The sequence below is a fragment of the Octopus sinensis genome, linkage group LG3 (genome assembly GCF_006345805.1).
Source record: "Octopus sinensis linkage group LG3, ASM634580v1, whole genome shotgun sequence".
Classification (NCBI taxonomy): domain Eukaryota; kingdom Metazoa; phylum Mollusca; class Cephalopoda; order Octopoda; family Octopodidae; genus Octopus; species Octopus sinensis.
The window spans coordinates 78443968-78463741 of record NC_042999.1 but is presented as its reverse complement, the minus strand read 5'-3'; the positions used below and the strand labels follow the sequence as shown (position 1 = coordinate 78463741).

Below are 19774 nucleotides of genomic sequence, written 5' to 3'. Positions count from 1 at the left end.
ACCGCGCTTGTCGAATCGATCGCATCACCGCCCTTTCTCCTTCCTCTCACCAACCCCCTAACCACACACCTTTTTCTCCTCCTTTTCCACCCCTCCACTCTACCCCTTCGTCGGAGGATACTACGGGCCTTCCGTCGTCTCCTTCTCGATCCCACCACCCACCCCATTTTCCCCAACCCACCCTTGTCCTCCTTTAAACCTACGCAATTCCCCAACCCACCCTTGTCCTCCTGAAACCTACGCGATCTTCTGGTCCGTAGCACCTTCTCCTCTTACCCCCAGCCCCACCCGGATCCTTCCCGTGCTCCAGATCCCGCTGCAACACCTGCCCCTTCATCACTAACACTACTTTTCTCACTGGTTCTAATCAGCAAACTCTTCGCATAACAAATTCCTTCTCTTGCACTTCTTCTAGCCTCATATACTGTATTAGATGCAACCTCTGTGACAAACTATATGTTGGTCAGACGGGCATCACCGAACATCTAATGGATGTTCGTCCACGCTCAAACACCCCCGTCGCCCGTCACTTTCGCTTGGCCAACCATTCCCCCTCTAACATCTCCGTCTTTGGCCTCGCTCTACACGACGGATCCACACACTCACGACTCCGCCAGGAAGAGCGCTATATTTTTAATCTATGAACAACTATCTCCTATGGAATAAACACAACCCCCTCCTCCTACTGACTGCCTCTACATCTCCTGCAACAAGCACCTTTAATTTATTTTTTATTTTTGCTTGTAATTGCGCCATTTATATTGCATTAACTTCCTTATCCCCTTTCAACCTTAATTTTTATATCTCATCGTTTTTATAATTTATTGTTTTTATTTCTATATACACGCAAACATACACATACAATAACCATCAGAGCATCACAACAAATCACAGCACATACCCAAGGCACACAGAGCTGCGCTCGGTAGTGAAGTGACATATGAAACCGTACCTATTTGTTGAAAATGTTAAAATATTACCAGTGAGTTGTTGACTTAACCTCGCCTCATAATAAAGTTTTGCATTTAACTTTTTATGTCTCACCACTTCAAATATGATAACACTAACTTGACTATTGTGTTTTCTTATGCGAATTCCATCTCTCAATTTCTCCTCTGAGCTATTTTTTTCAAATATATAATTCTTAGCACCTTCACTCTCAATCCTGAGTTCCAATCGCTTTGAAGTCAGCTTTGCTATACCAATGTCGTAAAAAGTAAATAATAGTAATATACTAGGACTGATTCGACTTTCTACAAATGCGAAATTCTCAGGGGACTGGCTTGATGTCCTGCCTATGGCCAACATTGGTGGTCTACTCAGTCTAGACATTTCCACATTTCCATCACACTCAGAGTGGAGGGGCCACATCTATGAGGAACTGCGATGTCGCTGTGGTAGGCCCCTCGATTATACAGGTCATTACGGTCTGTCTTGCTGCCTAAATGCTGATTGTTTCACTCATCACACTAAACTAAACTTAATCATTAAGTGGGCTCTGGATCGGGTTAATATCACCTCAGTTCTGGAGCCGGCAAGATTATCCAGAAGTGAAGAGAAGAGGCTAGATGGTCTTACCCTTTGTCCCTGGATAAGTGGTAGATACCCCCTTGCCGAGTTATGGTACACCGTTGAGGTAGGTACTGAAGTCAATCTTGTGTTCGGCCAACCATTTGTTCCAAACAGTTGAGAAAAGTGCTACTGAAATGCTGGACACATCTGCTCGGGCTCAAGTACCATGCTTCAATTTTGATCCACAAAAAAAACGAATTGTGGCTTTGTTGCTATGTTATGTCTCTGCCACTCGAGCCCATCGAGTGGCTTTCATCCCCTCATTTCTTAAAGCACACACCTTAGCTATGGCAATACATGCTTCGTGCTTATAGTTGAAGAATTGGACCAGGGCCCATCTCACCACCTGCACATCGGTTGCTTTGCCTTTCTAAGACCCACTTCTAAGTTTCTAAGTTTCCATCTATTCTATTTTTTTTTCTATTGTAAATGTCTAAGTTTAATTGATTTACTCTAATTGCCCTTTTCAGAGTAAACCACCATGTTGTTCACAACTGACCCATCAATGCCCACTTAACTAATTCGCTAATCTGGTCTCTGTAAGTCTGACACGCCGAGTGTGACATGTTCAGTTTCTAGTAACTGGGTCCCTGCCTATGATGTTTATCTAGATCAACCGTGTAGATCACAAATTTGTAATATGTGTAGCCGATGGTTTTAAAAAGTGGACAACTTATACTATCCTTGTCCAAATACTATCTAAATGACCCGATGCGGGTCACCCATGTCCACTCTAGCACATCCGAGAAATCCAGTCGGTACCTGTCAGACAGTTGAAAACGTCTGAGCAGATGGCCTTTATCTTCAGATTCAGACCTCTCTGGAACAACACTGCAGTTGTTGTTGTTGTTTTGGGGGTTTCTGATGCTATTGCTGTTGTTGTTGATGGTGGTGATGGTGATGCTGCTACTGCAACTGCTGCAGTGATTGTTGTTGCTGCTGTTTTCGGAGCTACTCTCGCTGTTGTTGCTTTTTGTTGACATTGATCTCTTGTGTTGTTCCTGTAAAGGCAGTGCGGAGTTTTTTTTAGCATCGGAAAGTTAATTTCATACATTTCATGCGTTATGTTGTTGTTGCTGTTGTAGCTGCTGCTGCTGCAACTGCTGACTTTTATTATTTGTCTGTTCTGTTCTACAGATAACTGGCTGTCCTTTTCAGCGGACGAAGAGTCCTCATCCGCCATCTTACTTTTTTTTTAAATAAAAATCGAAGGGCATATTTACTAAACAAACTCCAATTTGGTCCCTAAGAGCTACCAATGGAGAAAAACTAACTGGCTCCCTAAGGTCCTGGTTAGTTTACGATTAAAATGCATAATATATAACTGTGTAACAATATTAAATAACAACCAGTTTACGAGAGCAATGTGCAATACATGTCGATAGACAAACGGTAAAGTTTTACAAACTCGCCCCAGTGCTTTTCACAAAAAGAAACTCGGATTTTTCACGTGGAATCAATTTCCATGACCTCCTAATGTGCCACAAGATGTTTATTTTGGTTCAAAAACGGGGAAGCCCCCGCCGCTCCCCTGGGAAGGGGTCTAGTCCATTACATCGACCCCAATGTTTCACTAGTACTTAATTACCGAAATACGAGAACTTTAACGTGAAATAACTTTGTAAATATAAGATTTTCTCAAAAATGCTAAGAGTAAAACATGTTTTATATGAGACATTCTACCAGTGTCCGAAGTTTGAAAGTGTTTAGTTACAAAAAATTATTTTTTTAATCTGTAGGTCAAAAGGTAAAGATCCCATTGACCTCATTGTTCAACTGGTACTTATTTCATCGACCACCGGAAGGATGAAAAGTGTGTGTGTGTGTGTGTGTGTGTGTGTGTGTGTGTGTGTGTGTGTGTGTGTGTGTGTGTGTGTGTGTGTGGTGTGTGTGTGTGTGTGTGTAAATGTATGTATGTACACACAAACACATTTTAAATTTAAGAAAAGTTTTGCATGGTTTTTGCAGTTCCGCTTACAAATTGTATTTGTAATGAACGAATTAGCTGACTGATTTCTTTTCCTCAAAACTTGGCATTTATTCAGAAGAACAAAGTGTACTACCTATTATTGGTATTAATGAGAATTTATAATCTAGGTATGAAAGTTGGAAATTTTGAAGCAATTGTTTGTAGTTACCCTCTTTCTCTTTGAATTTCGAAGAGATATTCACTTAAGTAGGGGAGCTGACGTCTGTGATAGTACGTATTTTTTTTGCTTGTTCTAAACAACAATATCCGGCCTGTTGTGTTTACACTTGATAGAAGTTTTGATAGGAATGGTTCCACAAATATTTCTTCAGTTGATGTTTATATATGTACTCAACAATATTGAGGTTCTCTATATTTATTCCAGAGCAGTCTTTTTCTTTTCTTTTTTTTTTCTCGGATAGCATTGTAATAATACATTGGTTTAGCAAAGCTGCGAGCTGGCAGAAACGTTAGCACGCCGGGCTAAATGCTTAGCGGTATTTCGTCTGCCGTTACATTCTGAGTTCAAATTCCGCCGAGGTCGGCTTTGCCTTTCATCCTTTCGAGGTCGATAAATTAAGTACCGGTTACGCACTGAGGTCGATGCAATCGACTTAATCCCTTTTTGTCTGTCCTTGTTAGTCCCCTCCACGTTTAGCCCCGTGTGGGCAATAAAGAAATAAGAAACGTTAGCACGCCGGGCGAAACGCTTATCGGTATTTCGTCTGCCGCTACGTTCTGAGTTCAAATTCCCCCGAGGTCGACTTTGCCTTTCATCCTTTCGGGATCGATAAATTAAATACCAGTTACGCACTGGGATCGATATAATCGACTTAATCCGTCTGTCTGTCCTTGTTTGTCTCCTCTGTGTTTAACCCCTTGTGGGTAGTAAAGAAATAGGTATTTCGCCTGTCTTTACGGTCTGAGTTCAAATTCCGCCGAGGTCGACTTTGCCTTTCATCCTTTCGGGGTCGATTAGATAAGTACCAGTTACGCACTGGGGTCGATATAATCGATTTAATCCGTTTGTCTGCCCTTGTTTGTCCCCTCTGTGTATAGCCCCTTGTGGGTAGTAAAGAAATAGGTATTTCGTCTGTCCGTACGTTCTGAGTTCAAATTCCGCCGAGGTCGACTTTGCCTTTCATTCGTTCGGGGTCAGTAAATTAAGTGCCAGTTGCGTACTAGGGTCGATGTAATCGACTGCCCCCATCCCCAAAAGTTTTGGGCCTTGTGCCTAGAGTAGAAAATAATATATTGGTTTAGCGACAACGTTGTGTCGCATAGAGATGTAGTACCTTGATAGCATTTTTGGGTGGTTGCCGATTATATGTGTGATGTCTTCATCAGAAATGTATCTTTGTTTATTAGACATTTGGTAGCAATCTCCTGTTCTTGAATTGCAAATGCACAACCTTCGAAATATAATGTGACGCTGCAGTTGTAAATCCATGTAGCGGTTGTAAATCATGTCGATATTATGATCGCTTTCAAGTCTTTGGCAAACATATGTAAGGACCATGCGATGAGAGGTGACAAGAATAGCTCTTTAGTACATCACATAGGCCTTACAATAAATATAAACATAGAATGGTACATATAAATGCCAGAGGGAAAAAGGAGATACATCCGTGTAGAATGTGTCTGTGTGTGTCATGTATACAGAATATTAGACAGGCCGTCATGAGAACAAATGTATGTGTGCGTGTAAGCATAGATGTATGCGCGTGCAAAGAACATATATATTTCTTTATTGCCCACAGGGGACCAAACATAGAGGGGACAAAAAAAGGACCGACAAAGGGATTAAGTTGATTACATCGACCCCAGTGCGTAACTGGTACTTACTTAGTCGACCCCGAAAGGACGAAAGGCAAAGTCGACCTCGGTGGAATTTGAACTCAGAATGTAATGGCAGACAAAATACTGCTAAGCATTAGCCACAACAAAGAGAATACCAGTTCGTAGTCAATTGTACACGGTAGTTGAAATACTGTACCCAGAAGTCGCAGACATGATGCTGAGTCGGTTGCAGGTACATGTCATACGTGAAGTCGTGGCTGTGATGTTGCTGCCCGGGTCACTTGATACAGGAGTTATTGCAGGTTGTATATTCACTGTTGATCCATGGTGAAGTAATTCACAAATAGTGAAGTGTCGGAACCTGCGCGAGTTGCTTGCTGGGCTGTGTACGTAGAGAGATTATGCTGACGATGTTAAGGACATGATGGAGGTTGCCTTAATGCTGTTGGACGAAGTTGGTAAGTCTCAACGTAACTGTTGTGGAATGGTGTTGTCTGGAGTTGTCACTGGAATTGGTTGTGCCTTGTGTGGTCAGTGGCTAGGCCTGAAAAGGTCTGGAAGCAAAATACTTCAAAAGGAGTTAAAGATGAGTTTTTATAAGGACCTGTAGGCTCAAAAGAGAACAGGCTGTCTCATGTGACCGTATTTATACGCGGCAGTTGGTGCAATCGAGTAAGAGACATATTGCGCCAATACCAACCAATCAGAGTAGTGGACACAACGGGATCCAAATATCGACCAAAGGCTAGCTGTTCCCTGCTACGTTGGAATGCATGTATATATAATAAAGGGAGAGAGGAATTAAAACCGAGTCTATGCTACACATATATATGTACGTAAATACAAACAGTAGATGTCCAAGTTAATCATCTGCTGCCATAACTTATGTGTTGTAAAAAGATATCTCTTCTCAGATCTTTTGTTTGGCTGTCAGTGTCTGCCAGCATCAATTTTCTATTCGAATTGATTTCATATTCAGTGTAATGATACACTTTTGTACTATTTAATAATGTGAATGTAATTTTCATTATAAATCAATAAATAAAGAGTTATTAGTAATTAAGGTTTGAAAGTTTTGGTAATTATAGCCACTCGTAAGCCACAGACACATTCATGTCTGTTTCAATAGTAACAAGCGGAACATGAGAACTCTTTTGCCTGTTGCCGTAGTAACAGTCTTTCAAAAGTCTGAAAAGAAGCACGTGTGTTAATGTGTTGCTTATTGCATGCTTAAATGTTTGTTTTTATGCATATTTTGTTCACTCTTAATTTCATATATAACATATAAACATGTACATCTTTTGGAACATTATCATTTTATAAGATTTTGCTGGCAAATTTTCAAATTGATATAAATATTTATTTACACGAAAGAAAATTACCAGAGAACTTTCATCTAATTCTTCCAAATCTCTCTATTAAAAATTGTAATGTGTTTATCACATGTAACATTTTTATCACATTTGCATTAAACGCTGGTGGTTGTGGGGTGTGCTAAAAATAACAGCCAAATAAGATTTATTTACTTGAAAGAAAATTACTGGAGACATAACACATGTTTAAAAATATTGACAAATATTTTCAGGATGTTGATGACAAAATGTGTAGTCACGCACAAAATGACAGCTTCCAAATCCTGTTTCATGACTGGGTGAAAAATTATCAAACTTTAAACCTCTATAACATTTTAAGACCATTTTTTCTGGAAAAAAAATTAAATAACTCCAACATTTCAGTTTGGGCAAGTGTGTTATTGTGCCAAATTTTTAAATTTTCAGTAAACTTTGATTTTTGGAAATGCTGGCAGTCAAACCGAAAATATCCCTCTTCTCATTCCAGCTCTTAGTCCCTGCGGTGAAAAACCAACTGTAGCACATGCAAATCTGACACAAACGGAATCGGGCACTCTGAAAGTAAATTGCCTGGAAGGTTACAAGGGAACACATGAAACAGAGATTCTCACCTGCCAGAATAAAACATGGACACAATCTGAAATAAACTGCACAGGTAATTCAAATCAAATTCAAACTTATCGATTTTATTCATACCATTAAACATTACATGGTGAAATGTGCAATATGGTCACCAAGAAGATGTGTCAAAATACAGGGTGTGTCAGTACTTTGAAGCCATTTTTTATGAATTCAGAAAAAGAGGAATAACTCATCAAAAAGAAAAGAAAAGCTGTATTTGAAAATTGGTACCATTAACCTTGAAAATCCTTTTATCTCACCTATTCAATAAATCCACTGTTAGCATTAATAGAAACTTTAATACGGGGTCAGAAGCATTGACATGCCTGAATCAGATGATCTTTCATAGTTTTGGACATAGTGCAGGTTATAGTGGACTTGAGAGATTGTATGGTGTTATGGGGAAGTTGATTGACTTATCTCTCTCTCTTTCTCTCTATCTATCTATCAATCACTTTCTCTCTCTCTCTTTCTATCTATCTATCTGTCTCTTTTTCTCTCTTTCTCTCCATTTCTCTCCCTCCTCTCTCTCGCTCTCTCTCTCTCTCTCTCCTACTCCCCATACATAAATGTCCAGTGGACTGAGGTCTGGGGAGCCAGGAGGCTATGTCTGGGAGAACATGATCATGGAAATCGGTACATATCCACTGTTGGATTGTTCCAATCTTATGAGAGAGCACACAGTTTTGTTGAAAGATGTACAATCTTCCATTGCATATTCTGTCTATCCAGAGCCTTATAATTTTGCAACACCTCTGTATAGACAACGACATTGACTTTTAAGACCTGTGAAAAAAAGTAAGGACGCATGATATCTCCTTTCTTGTTGATGACTGCCAGGCCCATAACAGTTGCTTGGAACTTAGTATGCATGACTGTTGGAGCCTCATTTGGATCTCTGAATAACTATTTGTTGTTTCTTCAGTTTACCTTTTGGTCCTGAGCAATGTTTTTTCTCATCAGAGGAAAATCAAGGCATTGCAGCCTCTTGATGTTTTAACTTGTCCAGCAAACCCTTTGCACGGATCGAACAATTCTCTCTTGTCCCATTCAAGATATAAACTGACCCCTCTGCATCACATACAGCTTGTACTCAATGTCCTCGTGCACAGCTCTTTTGATGATGCATTCCAAAACCTTGAGGCCCTTTGCAATGGCTCTGATTTACTTTCTGAGGTTTTTATCGATTATCTTTTAGACTTTTGGTGCAATGTTATGTATTCTAATAGTATTAGGACACTGCATGCGTTTTGCATTTAGCTGTTGATGTTGGATCCCTGCTAGCAGCTTCCATCTCTTTTGAACTGTGACAATGAAGGATTAGTAACTTTCAGGAAGCAAGCTGTTTTTGTGTCACTATGCTGTACTTTTAAGGCAATGGTTACAGCGTGCCTTTTCATTTACTGAGTCAACCTCATGTCTGACATTATTTATCTGAAAAGTAAGATACAAAAAATAAGTTAGAAGTCTTGAAAGAAGTGTCCTCAAAAAACTGACGCACCCTGTATACCAAAAGCAATACATGTAAGGGTCATACCTTAGTAGTTAAGTTGACTATATACATGCTATAGAGCTGAATTGGCGCTACATAAGCTACTTAAGGATCCTTTTGTGGAGTCGCTAGACCAGCTAGAAATAGCAGGTGAATTCCTTTGACTCACATTCAGCCATCTTAAATAATGATATAACATTGAACAATAAATAAATAAAGAGGGGAAGTTACTGTTGGAATATCAATTATCATTAGCTTGTTCGATCAGAGCAAATCTGGGGCTCAAATAACAATAACATTAGGTTGATCCTTATTAAGCACAACTTCACTAGGGCAGGGAATGGTGATGAAAGGAAGAATTAGCATGGGGAGGGATGATGATGATGTGGGGGGAATGGTTGAGGATAGAGACTTTATATAGCTGGAAGCGGTTGTTTTAATGACGTTAAGGTGGATGCGAAGATCTGGAAGTGAGAGGAGAACGTTGCAGTGGTTGTGGGAGACCTGATGCTTGGTCAGGTGACTGTGAAGTTGTGAAGATAGGAAGCTGATGATCGTTGTGGTGTATGGTGATGATAGTGTTTGTTTAGCTGCATTAGTGTTGCAGTAGAGATGTAATGGCCATTTCTTTGCAAACAAAGAAAATGACTCCTCAATTCATAGCTATTTAGCGTAGCTGCCTATGGAGCTGAATGTTGGATTATAAAGGGAATTGACAAAAGAAAAATTGAAGCATTTGAACAATAGCGTTTTAGACTCATTCTCAGAATCAGCTGGATGGAGAAAAGAACTAATGAGTGGATCTTCACAAAATAAAGTGCCAGGGAAAACTGTTACATTCTATCATTTAAAGAAAATGGACCTTACCGGCCATATACGTAGAAGACAAGACCTTAACAAGTTCCAGTTATCAGGTGTGGTATATGGCAAAACAATAAGAAGACCTAAAGCCAGGTTCAACGATAACATTACATAAGTTTTGTGGAACTGTGTAGACTGGTAGAAGACAGACATGGTTGGTAGGCCACAATGACTTAATTATTTGAGCCCTCTGTCTAGAGAAGACAAAGAGATGTTATGACATTGGGCATGTCAGTCTGTTAGTATCATGAGGTAAAGTGGAGGAGGTACAGGGTTAATGACAAAGATGCTGATATGAATAAGAATGGGTCTTTGTCATCCCTCTCTTCGTTTTCCTCCTCCTCCTCCTCCTCATTATCGTCATCACCAGAAGTGACCGCTATGTACTCATCTAGCCCACCAGATATAGCAGTCAAATCGCCTTTCAGTCACATACTACCAATTTTAAGAAAAAGATGTGTATCCATAATGATGTAGTTCTGAAATGGTATAGTCAAATCTGGAACACCCTTAAAACATAAATCTACTTGATCAGAGCTGATCTAGAGCCAAACAATACAATATCATCATCATCATTATCATCTTCATTACCACCACCGTCGTCATCAACGTCTTCGTCACCACCATCATCATCATCATCTTTATCATCATTGAAAATACCATATCAATTTCAAAAGATTTCAAATTGTTTATTTGAGTGTTTACTCTTTACTCTTTTACTCTTTTACTTGTTTCAGTCATATGACTGCAGCTATGCTGGAGCACCGCCTTTAGTCGAGCAAATCGACCCCGGAACTTATTCTTTGTAAGCCCAGTACTTATTCTATCGGTCTCTTTTGCCGAACTGCTAAGTGACGGGGACGTAAACACACCAGCATCGGTTGTCAAGCAATGCTAGGGGGACAAACACATACACACACACACACACATATATATATATACATATATACGACAGGCTTCTTTCAGTTTCCGTCTACCAAATCCACTCACAAGGCATTGGTCGGCCCGGGGCTATAGTAGAAGACACTTGCCCAAGATGCCACGCAGTGGGACTGAACCCGGAACCATGTGGTTGGTTAGCAAGCTACTTACCACACAGCCACTCCTTCTGTTTTGTTTTGTTTTTGTAGGGTTGTTTTTTTTTTCTTACTTTTTACTTTATTATTTCTCATATCAGACCTCTGCGCCATCTTACCAAATATCACCAATGCTGAAGTCGAACTTACAAAACCTGGTGTTGCTAAAGTAACTTGCTTAGAAGGCTATCAAGGAGAAATTGATGAGGATGAAATTTCGTGCAAAAACGGTATCTGGGAACAAGAGAAAATAAGCTGTACTGGTAAGCTTGTCAAGTTGATAGTAACTTGTAACAGTTGTTTCGTTTCCACCTAGTGAAGTGTTGTTATTAAATTCTGATTGATTTTGAAGAAAAACCAAGAATACCCACTTTATTTATTGTAACTTACAATGTGGAGAGAATGGAGCTGAATTGAGATACATAGATGTATGTGCAAATGGAGATATGGCAGGGTCTTACATATGTAAAATAGTAAATCGAAAAACTTCCATCAGCTGGGATTATTCAAGTAATTAAGAGACAAAAATTTCCACTGGATGGGGATGGTTAAAATTTGAAAATCATAAGCAAGGGGAATAACTCCAGTAAAATCTGGTATTCTAAGTTTTTATTAATATAGACAAAGCTACCCCCACCACCCTGCCCTGTCCCTAGCCATATTCAGATGGCTTTAGTCCCTTATGTTGTGGTTGAAATTGTTTTCTTTTTATCTGTGAGAAATAATAGACATATTTCGGTCTTTTTAGGTCCCCTCGATGATGCATAAGCTTCTCTGTTGTTGTATAGCCTTAATCAAGCAATTGAGCAGATTTATGGTCAAAAGCATTCTAACAATGAACAATATGCATCCTTTTCCTCTTTTGTTTATGACAGAAGGATGTAATTTGAGAGAGGTCTGGCTGCTATTTCTAGTTAATCCCTACTCTTCAGAGGACTGGTCTTATGTTGAGTTGGAATGAAATAAATAGAGCAACAGCTAAAAATGTGATTCTAAAATTCAGAAATACTTCGCATTGCCAAAATATTGGTGAAAATTTTTATCTTTCTCCTTTTTATTAATAAGAATTGCCTCCATATAATCTTTCTTTCTCCACCATTGTTTTGAGCAAGCTTAAAGCCATCTTAATTTTGTTAAACAAAACAATATATACACACTTTTTCAATCTTCAAAGCCATGTCAATAAGAAGCACTAAGCCAAAAAGCCTTACTGAATTTAGTTCCATTCTTCTGCAGTGTTCAACTTCCTCCAGTGTTAACTACTTTACCATTTGTCCCTCCTCCTGAGCCACTTAAATGTCGTTTATTGAAATATACAACTTTCTGACCCAAACACAAGAAATGTATGGTCTTTTGCTAATGTAAGAAATATATTTTAAGCTCCCCCAATTCAGTTTTCTTTTGCATTATTTTATAACCCTTTCTATCCTTCTGTAGTACAAAATGTAAAGAAAGTAAGTAAAAACCAGATGCTGAAATTCATCCAGTTCCTTTTGAGTGCAGTTTTACACAAGAACTATCTCCTGTGTGTTTTCCTCACACAGAACCAAACATGTGGTAAATATATCTGATTTTCTTTTTTAACCTCCATTTTTCTTTCTTTATGCTTACTTAGTCTCATCACATCAATAGTATATCTTGACTGTGATGCAGGTATGATATGATGTAATGATGCACAGGAATTTCCATAAAGCCTCTATCAAATGCATCAAATGCATTTGTCCAGAATTATCTGTACTGGTACTATAAAGTGGTAATCCTAAGTAACCAAATCTTCAAACACACATTCCTTTCTTATTTAAGAAGGTTTTTTTCTTTTTTTGGTCATAATTCATAACTATGGGAGATTATTAGACTTTGACCAAGGAGGTTATTTGCTTTTAACATGTGGCTGGGGATTTCAATGGGCATGTCAGATGGCAGCCTGGTATCTTCCATGGTGTACAATGAGGGCACAAGGCTACTGAAGTTCTGGAATACAAATAACCTATTGATCTGCATCAGCAACTTCAGGAAGCCATCCAGCCATCTGATAACCTATCAGTCAGGTTACTGCGCTAACCAGATTGATTACATTCTCACCAAACAGTGGGATGTATGGTTGCTCTTAAATGCAAAGACCCTCCCTGGTGAAGAATGTACCCCCCCCCCTCGCCACCAGTATAGACTAGTCATCAGTCACTTTAGACTCTAGGTCAGAAGGATGCCAAGAAACAGACCAATCTGGAAAAGAAGTATTTGGAAGCTTTTGGACCCTTCATATGGTTGGAAATTTAGGAATCTACTCAATCTGTAGAAAAAGCATAGGTAGAAACTTCATAAGCTGTACCCAGTGTAAGCTATGGACACATAAGAAGAGCAGCAGTATCAGAGGAAGGTTTGTGTGCGGAAGATGCTCAAGTACAATAAACACCAAAAATGTACAAAAAATAGACTCCATCAACTGCCAGTGGGGTAAGCTAGAGGTAGTACATAACTTCTGTTATCTAGATGACCAAGTTAGTAGTGGAGGTGGATACGCTGAGAGCATAGCTGTGAGAATAAGATTAGGCTGGGCAAAGTGCAGAGAGCTCCTACCTCTGCTCGCAACAAAGGGCCTCCCTCTCAGAGTGAAAAGCAGATTGTATGATGCCTGTGTGTGAACAACTATACTACATGGCAGCGAAGTATAGGCTATGACAGCCGAGGACATGTGTAGGCTTAAAAGAAATGAAGCCAGCATGCTTGCTAGATGTGCAATGTCAGTGTGCATGTTCGTTTGAGCATAAGCATCTTGAGAATAAGTTGGGAATAAGAGGCATCAGATATGGTGTACAAGAGAGACAGCTGCACTGGTATGGACACGTGATGCATATGGACAAGGACAGCTATGTAAAGAAGTGCCCATCTCTAACTGTTGAGGGAACCTGTGGTAGAGGTAGGCCCAGGAATCCATGGGACGAGGTGGTGAAGCATGATCTTTGAACTTTGGGCCTCACAGAGGCAATGACTAGTTACCAAGACCTTTGGCGATGAGCTGTGATAAGGGGACCTGTGAAGCCAAGTGAAATCATAGTCATGGCTGATGCTGGTGTCACGTTACTGGCACCCATGCTGCTGACACATAAAATGCACCTTTCAAGCATTGGAGTAAAGTGGATGAGCTCCTTTCAAGTGTTTGGCCTCAGGGGGGCAATGACTAAGATCATTGGCTTTATGTCGTGCTTGAGTAGAAGACCTGTCAAGCCGAGCAAAACCACAGTCATGGCAGATACCAGCGTCACACAAATGGCACCCGTGCCAGTTACACATAAAAGCACCCGTTACACTTTCGAAGCAGTTGGCATTAGGAAGAGCATCCAGCTGTAGAAACTATACCAAATCAAACTGGAGTCCGGTGCAGCCTTCAAATTTACCTACCCTGGACAAACTGTCCAAACCATGCCAGATGTTAAATTATGATGATGATGATGATGATGACTCATAATGGAGGGATCAGGATGGATGTAAAAGCTTTGAGGATGTTGAGCTTGGCGGTAGTTTTTAAATTTATAATTGAGTTAGGTTCGATGCTGCTATTACAGATCTTGTTGTTTCACTATTGTCATTGTGTAATCCCAAATTATCTCTGATCTAGCTGACCAGTGGCACGTCGGTAGTTGGTCAAACAACTACAGTGTGCAGTAAGATCTAGGAAGCAAGCAATTCAAGTAATATAGAGTTCCAGTAGTAATCTGAGTGGATTTTGATGGCAAGATAGTCTTTGAAATGTAACAACAGTCCAAGAAGTTTATCAAAGAAGTGGGAGTTCAAGAGAGAGGTAGTGCTGTTAAACAAGATCAGCAAATATCTCATATTTCAATCTACTAGAGGACCATACTGCACACTTTAACATACAGTGTGAGGTACAGTGGGGCATACTTTACTCTCTCTACTGTCAACTCTGTGTCTGCATGCATGTTGTTGTTGTTTAGCCACAGGTCAGCTCTGATTGCATAGAATCATGATCAAAGAATTATTTCAGTCATAACCATACCATCTTTTATTATCAGGTTTAATGTACTATGGATTACATTATCTAATGTGTCCCCTTTTACAAGACAGTAGAATGTGGTTTGAGGGAGACTTTGCCTGTGTTTCTAATGAGCCGAGTTATCACTTAGAAGTTCCCTCATTAGCTCATTTTGATGCCTGTTGATTCTGGTTGTGGCCATAGACAGAAAGGAAAGCTAGATCTCACTGGGATGAACAACACAGGGAATGTACATTCCATGGCCGATGCCAGTGCCCCCTGACTGGCTCCTGTGCCGGTGACACATAAAAAGAACTATTCAAACGTGGCTGATGCCAGAGTCGCCTGACTGGCTCCTGTGCTGGTGGCATGTAAAAAACACTCACTAGCCAAACATGATCAATGCCAGTGCCCCCTGACTGGCTCCCATGCCAGTGGTACATAAAAAGCACTATCGGAATGTGATCAATGCCAGGGCTGCCTGACTGGCTCCGATGTCAGCGGCCATTAAAAGCACCATCTGAATGTGGCCAATGCCAGTGCCCCCTGATTGGCTCCCATGCTAGTGACACGTAAAAATCACTACCCAAACATGATTGATACCAGGGCCACCTGACTGGCTCCTATGCCAATGACACATAAAAGGCACCCACAACATTCTCAGAGTGGTTGGTGTTAGGAAGAGTATCCAGCTGTAGAAACATTGCCGGATCAGATTGGAGCCTGGTGCAGCCACTGGCTTTCCAGACCTTGGTCAAACCATCCAACCCATGCGAGCATGGAAAACAGACATTAAACGATGATGATGATGATGGGCTTACATTAATCCTGCAGCCATTTTTCTGTGTTAAGATGTGTCAGTTTCTCTGGCCACAATAAAAGAGTTAGGGATGTTAAAATACTGTTGTAGGAGTGTTCAAAGGCATCATATTTGCATCTGGCTTTTGTATATATGCCTGAGAACTATACATGTATCTGGAGGTTTGTGTGTTTGCCAGTAATTTTTCATGTGAGGAATTGAAGCATCAAACCGTACCCATCATATGTGCATGTGATATTTTATATATTAGTATTTGTGTTTCAATGTGTGTGTGTGTGTGTGTGTGTGTGCATGTGTTATATGTATTATGCATATTATGCATTTGTTGTGAGAGTGCATATGTAAGTTTGTTGAGGACAATGGCCTGCTAAAGGAGCACTTTTTGGATTGTTTTTGTTATTTTTTATGCCTATCATATATCCAGTTTTTGTTGTTTTATTTTTTGCTTTATTCATGAGTAGTGTGATGATTGGGTATAATAATGAAACTCCATGTGATTTGAAGAAGACAAGTGTGGATTTGTGATGTTAAGGATGAGTTGCTTTTGTAATTCTAAAATTCCTAGAAGTGTACATAAAAGGGCAGTGGGTCTGCGTGATGTCCTTCACTTGGCTTAGGATTGTTATGATTTAGTCCAGTGTCCAGATTCTAAAAATTTGACAGAGATTGTTGCAAGTTTTCTTTTGTTATGTTGCTGTTTACACATACAAACATGCATGCACACATGCAAGCACACGCATACACACATACAAGTACATGCACACACACACACACACACACACATGATCTATTGCTGACTATCAATCTGCTAATTTAGGAATTGAATTTAACACTACAAATTAATGAACAGGGATCTTGTTAGATGTCTTCCAGCCACTTCAAATTTTCGCCAAAATAATTTTCCTAAAATATAGTTCTGATAAAATTTTGCATGCTGGTGATGGAAGTCACATTCATTTTTTGTAGAAATTAATAATAAAGAATCTTGCAAACCAAATCCAAAAACGAAATAATAAAGAGGTTATAAGCATTTAAAATTATGTCATAATAATCAGGTGTAACTTCAAGTTGTTAGCAGAAATTTAACAAAATCCATAAACAGTTTTCATTCATCTTTATAAGCAATTTCTTTCATGAATGAACAGGACTTTCATTCTTACCTTTCTTTTACTATAAATCTAAAATCTTTCGATATATTTTGAGGGATTTTTTTTTTTTCAGATTGTCTTTTAGGCAAATTGGAATTCAAAAAATGGGAAGCGAAGAAAATTGTGAGCCATAATGATGAAAGAATATTCAATATAAGTTTTGAAGAATGCTCAGCTAAATGTAAAAGTAAAAAGTGGTGTGTGTCATTTGAATACAGTGAGAAAAATCGTATTTGCCATTTGAGTAAAACAGCACATTATATGTTAAACCAGCTGCTATTTGTTGAAGAGAAATCAGTCAACTACTACGAAAAAGTTTGCCAAAGTAAGTTCGTTTTATTACCACTTATAATTTTCCTTTGCAAGACAAGCTTTCATACAATTATAATAACAGGTCCACGAGGTTGGTGATAGTAAAATCAATAGCACAACAGACAAAATACGTTGTCCCTTTATGTGTGGTGTTCAAGTCTCACTGGGTAGGTTTTATTTTCATCATTTTAGGGTTGATAAGAACTGGGATTTTTTTAATTGACTGTACATTTCTCTAAATTTATAGGTCTGCACTTATTTTAGAAATAAAATAATAAATATTATTATTATTTATTGTCTTTGCACAGCTTCTAACGCTGGGGATGTACTATGGTGCCAGCTGTTTGCAACCTGTGAGCTAAAGTAACACCCCTTATTTTTTGAGCACCATCTGGAGTATTCGAGTGATTCCAAGCAGTGCTGTTTTCCGCAAGTGCTCCACCCATATTGCAGCCCCTATTTGTTCCATGTACTTCTCAAGATTTTTAATCACTGTTCCCAAGACTCCGACAATTATTGGTACTACTACCACCTATTTCATTGACCACAACTGCTTTACCTCCCAAGCTAACCTGTCATATCTATTGACTTTTCTGTCTTCCTTATCACATACCTTGTTGTCAGCTGGGCATGCTATATCTATGATCCAGCATTGTTTGCTTTCTTTCTCAATTAACACTATGTCTGGCTTCCTATTCTCTATCTCATGGTCGCACTGAATCATAAAATCCCATAGGATCTTTGCATTATCATTTTCGATGATGCCTAATGGTGACATGCCTGTCCCCACTGATCTTTGTACTGTGCATGATCACAGCATTGATTTGTTTGTTCCAACTACACTGTGTGTGCTGGTCCCTTGTTGGATAACGACAGGCTGGAATCAGACCAGTATCTCTGAGACTGCCAGGTGTAACACTGTCACCATCAAAGGCTTCAGTTTCACTATCACCGTTATTCACAATATTTTGATTTTTCATTGTCACTCATATGTGGTACCGATTATCAGGTTGCGCAATTACCAGTGTTTTTATTGTGACACCATCACTAGATGTATCATCAATCAGAGCATAGGGAGATTCCAACTGCTTCCTTTCATTATTATTATCATCATCATCATCATCACTGATATTATTATTTTCATTTTTTTTACTACTATTTGTCATTGTTAATATTTCCTCCGATACAACATGAGTTTTAGCTAAATTGTTCTTATTACCATTATTACCATCATTATTATCATTTCCAGTTATCATTAAAGGTATTATTGAATGTTGTTTAGTTTCAACTTTTGTCTTGTACTTGAGATGATCATAAATATATGAGTGTTTAAGGGAATAGTAAGAGCAAGTGAGACAGTTTGGTGAATAGATTAAATTCCACAGGTCGGGGGGGGGGCAGCAGCAGCAGCCATGAGAGTAGTAGTAGTAGTATTTGTCAAAATGGTTGTGATGTTTGGTGTTAATTGAGAAAGTTGTAATGATGGTAGTGTGAAGATTCTGAAAATGATTGTAATGGTTGTGATAGTTATGACAATGGTCATGAAGATTGTGTTAATAATTATAGTTGTGATAATGATTGTGATGGTTGTGATTATGATTATGAAGGTTGTGATAATGATTGTGATAATGATTATAAAAGTCATGATGGTGGTGGTTGTGATAATGATTGTAAAAGTTATGATAATGATTGTGAAGGTTGTGATAATGATTGTGATGGTTGTGATAATGATTATAAAAGTTATGATAGTGATTGTGAAGGTTGTGATAATGATTGTGATGGTTGTGATAATGATTATAAAAGTTATGATAATGATTGTGAAGGTTGTGATAATGATTGTGATGGTTTGTGAAGGCTGTGGTGATGATAATTGTGATGGTTAGGATGATGGTGCTTATAGCTGTGATTTTAGTATTGTTTGTTATGATAATATTTTCAACATGATAATAACTATTTTTTTTTATATTACTTCTTTTATAGATGATGTATTACCAAGACCTCTTCCCAAATAAAAAGAAAACTTGCACATTTTTTTCAATAGTCCAATAATGGAAAAGAAATGCACATCACTTTCTTTTAATGAAAACACTTACACACATACATATATACATTCCATTCATAAAAGTGCATGCACACACACATACACAATTATATGAACATACAAAGACAGATGAGTGCAGACATACACATGCACAAATGCTCTCACAAATATGTACGTGCATGTATGTGTATCTATGTACTGTATAGATATAGAGAAAACGAAAGTAGCTACACAAAGAAATATATACACAGAGCATATATATATACATATATATATGTATACTACATAAATACATAGAGTATATACATACATAGTGTACATACACAGAGGGTCTACATGCGCTCACACACACACACAGATAGCGAAAGTGAGAGAGAGAAGAATGAAGATAACATTTGTTTCTCCATGGTAAGTTATAGGAAGCTTAAGTTATGAAAGTATGCTGCTGTTACCTCTACAAAAGCCCAGTTGAAATCAGCTTCACTAACTTCATCATAGTGCTATATTAAAAAAAAACTTTAGAGGCTAAACACTGAAGACCAACCTGTTTATAAGTCATATATAAAACAATGCCATATACAAATGAATAATACTGTACTTCTCCTCAAGCAGAAATTGTTCAAGGATATGCATCTTTACTTCTTGCCTTCAAACCAAATGTGTACACACACACACACACACACACACACACACACACACATATATATATATATATATAT

General features: G+C 38.8%; 1 protein-coding gene across 1 annotated transcript in view; it reads left to right on the top strand.

Moving 5' to 3' along the window:
• LOC115209621 overlaps positions 1 to 19506 on the top strand; it is a 44182-nt gene extending 24676 nt beyond the window's left edge. The window contains exons 3-7 of the mRNA XM_036501109.1: positions 7181 to 7348; positions 10845 to 11006; positions 12181 to 12300; positions 16776 to 17027; positions 18995 to 19506. Coding sequence (XP_036357002.1) covers positions 7181 to 7348; positions 10845 to 11006; positions 12181 to 12300; positions 16776 to 17027; positions 18995 to 19026 — 734 coding nt within the window. The 3' untranslated portion in view covers positions 19027 to 19506. The remainder of the gene's footprint in view (positions 1 to 7180; positions 7349 to 10844; positions 11007 to 12180; positions 12301 to 16775; positions 17028 to 18994) is intronic.
• The last annotated feature ends 268 nt before the right edge of the window (positions 19507 to 19774 follow it).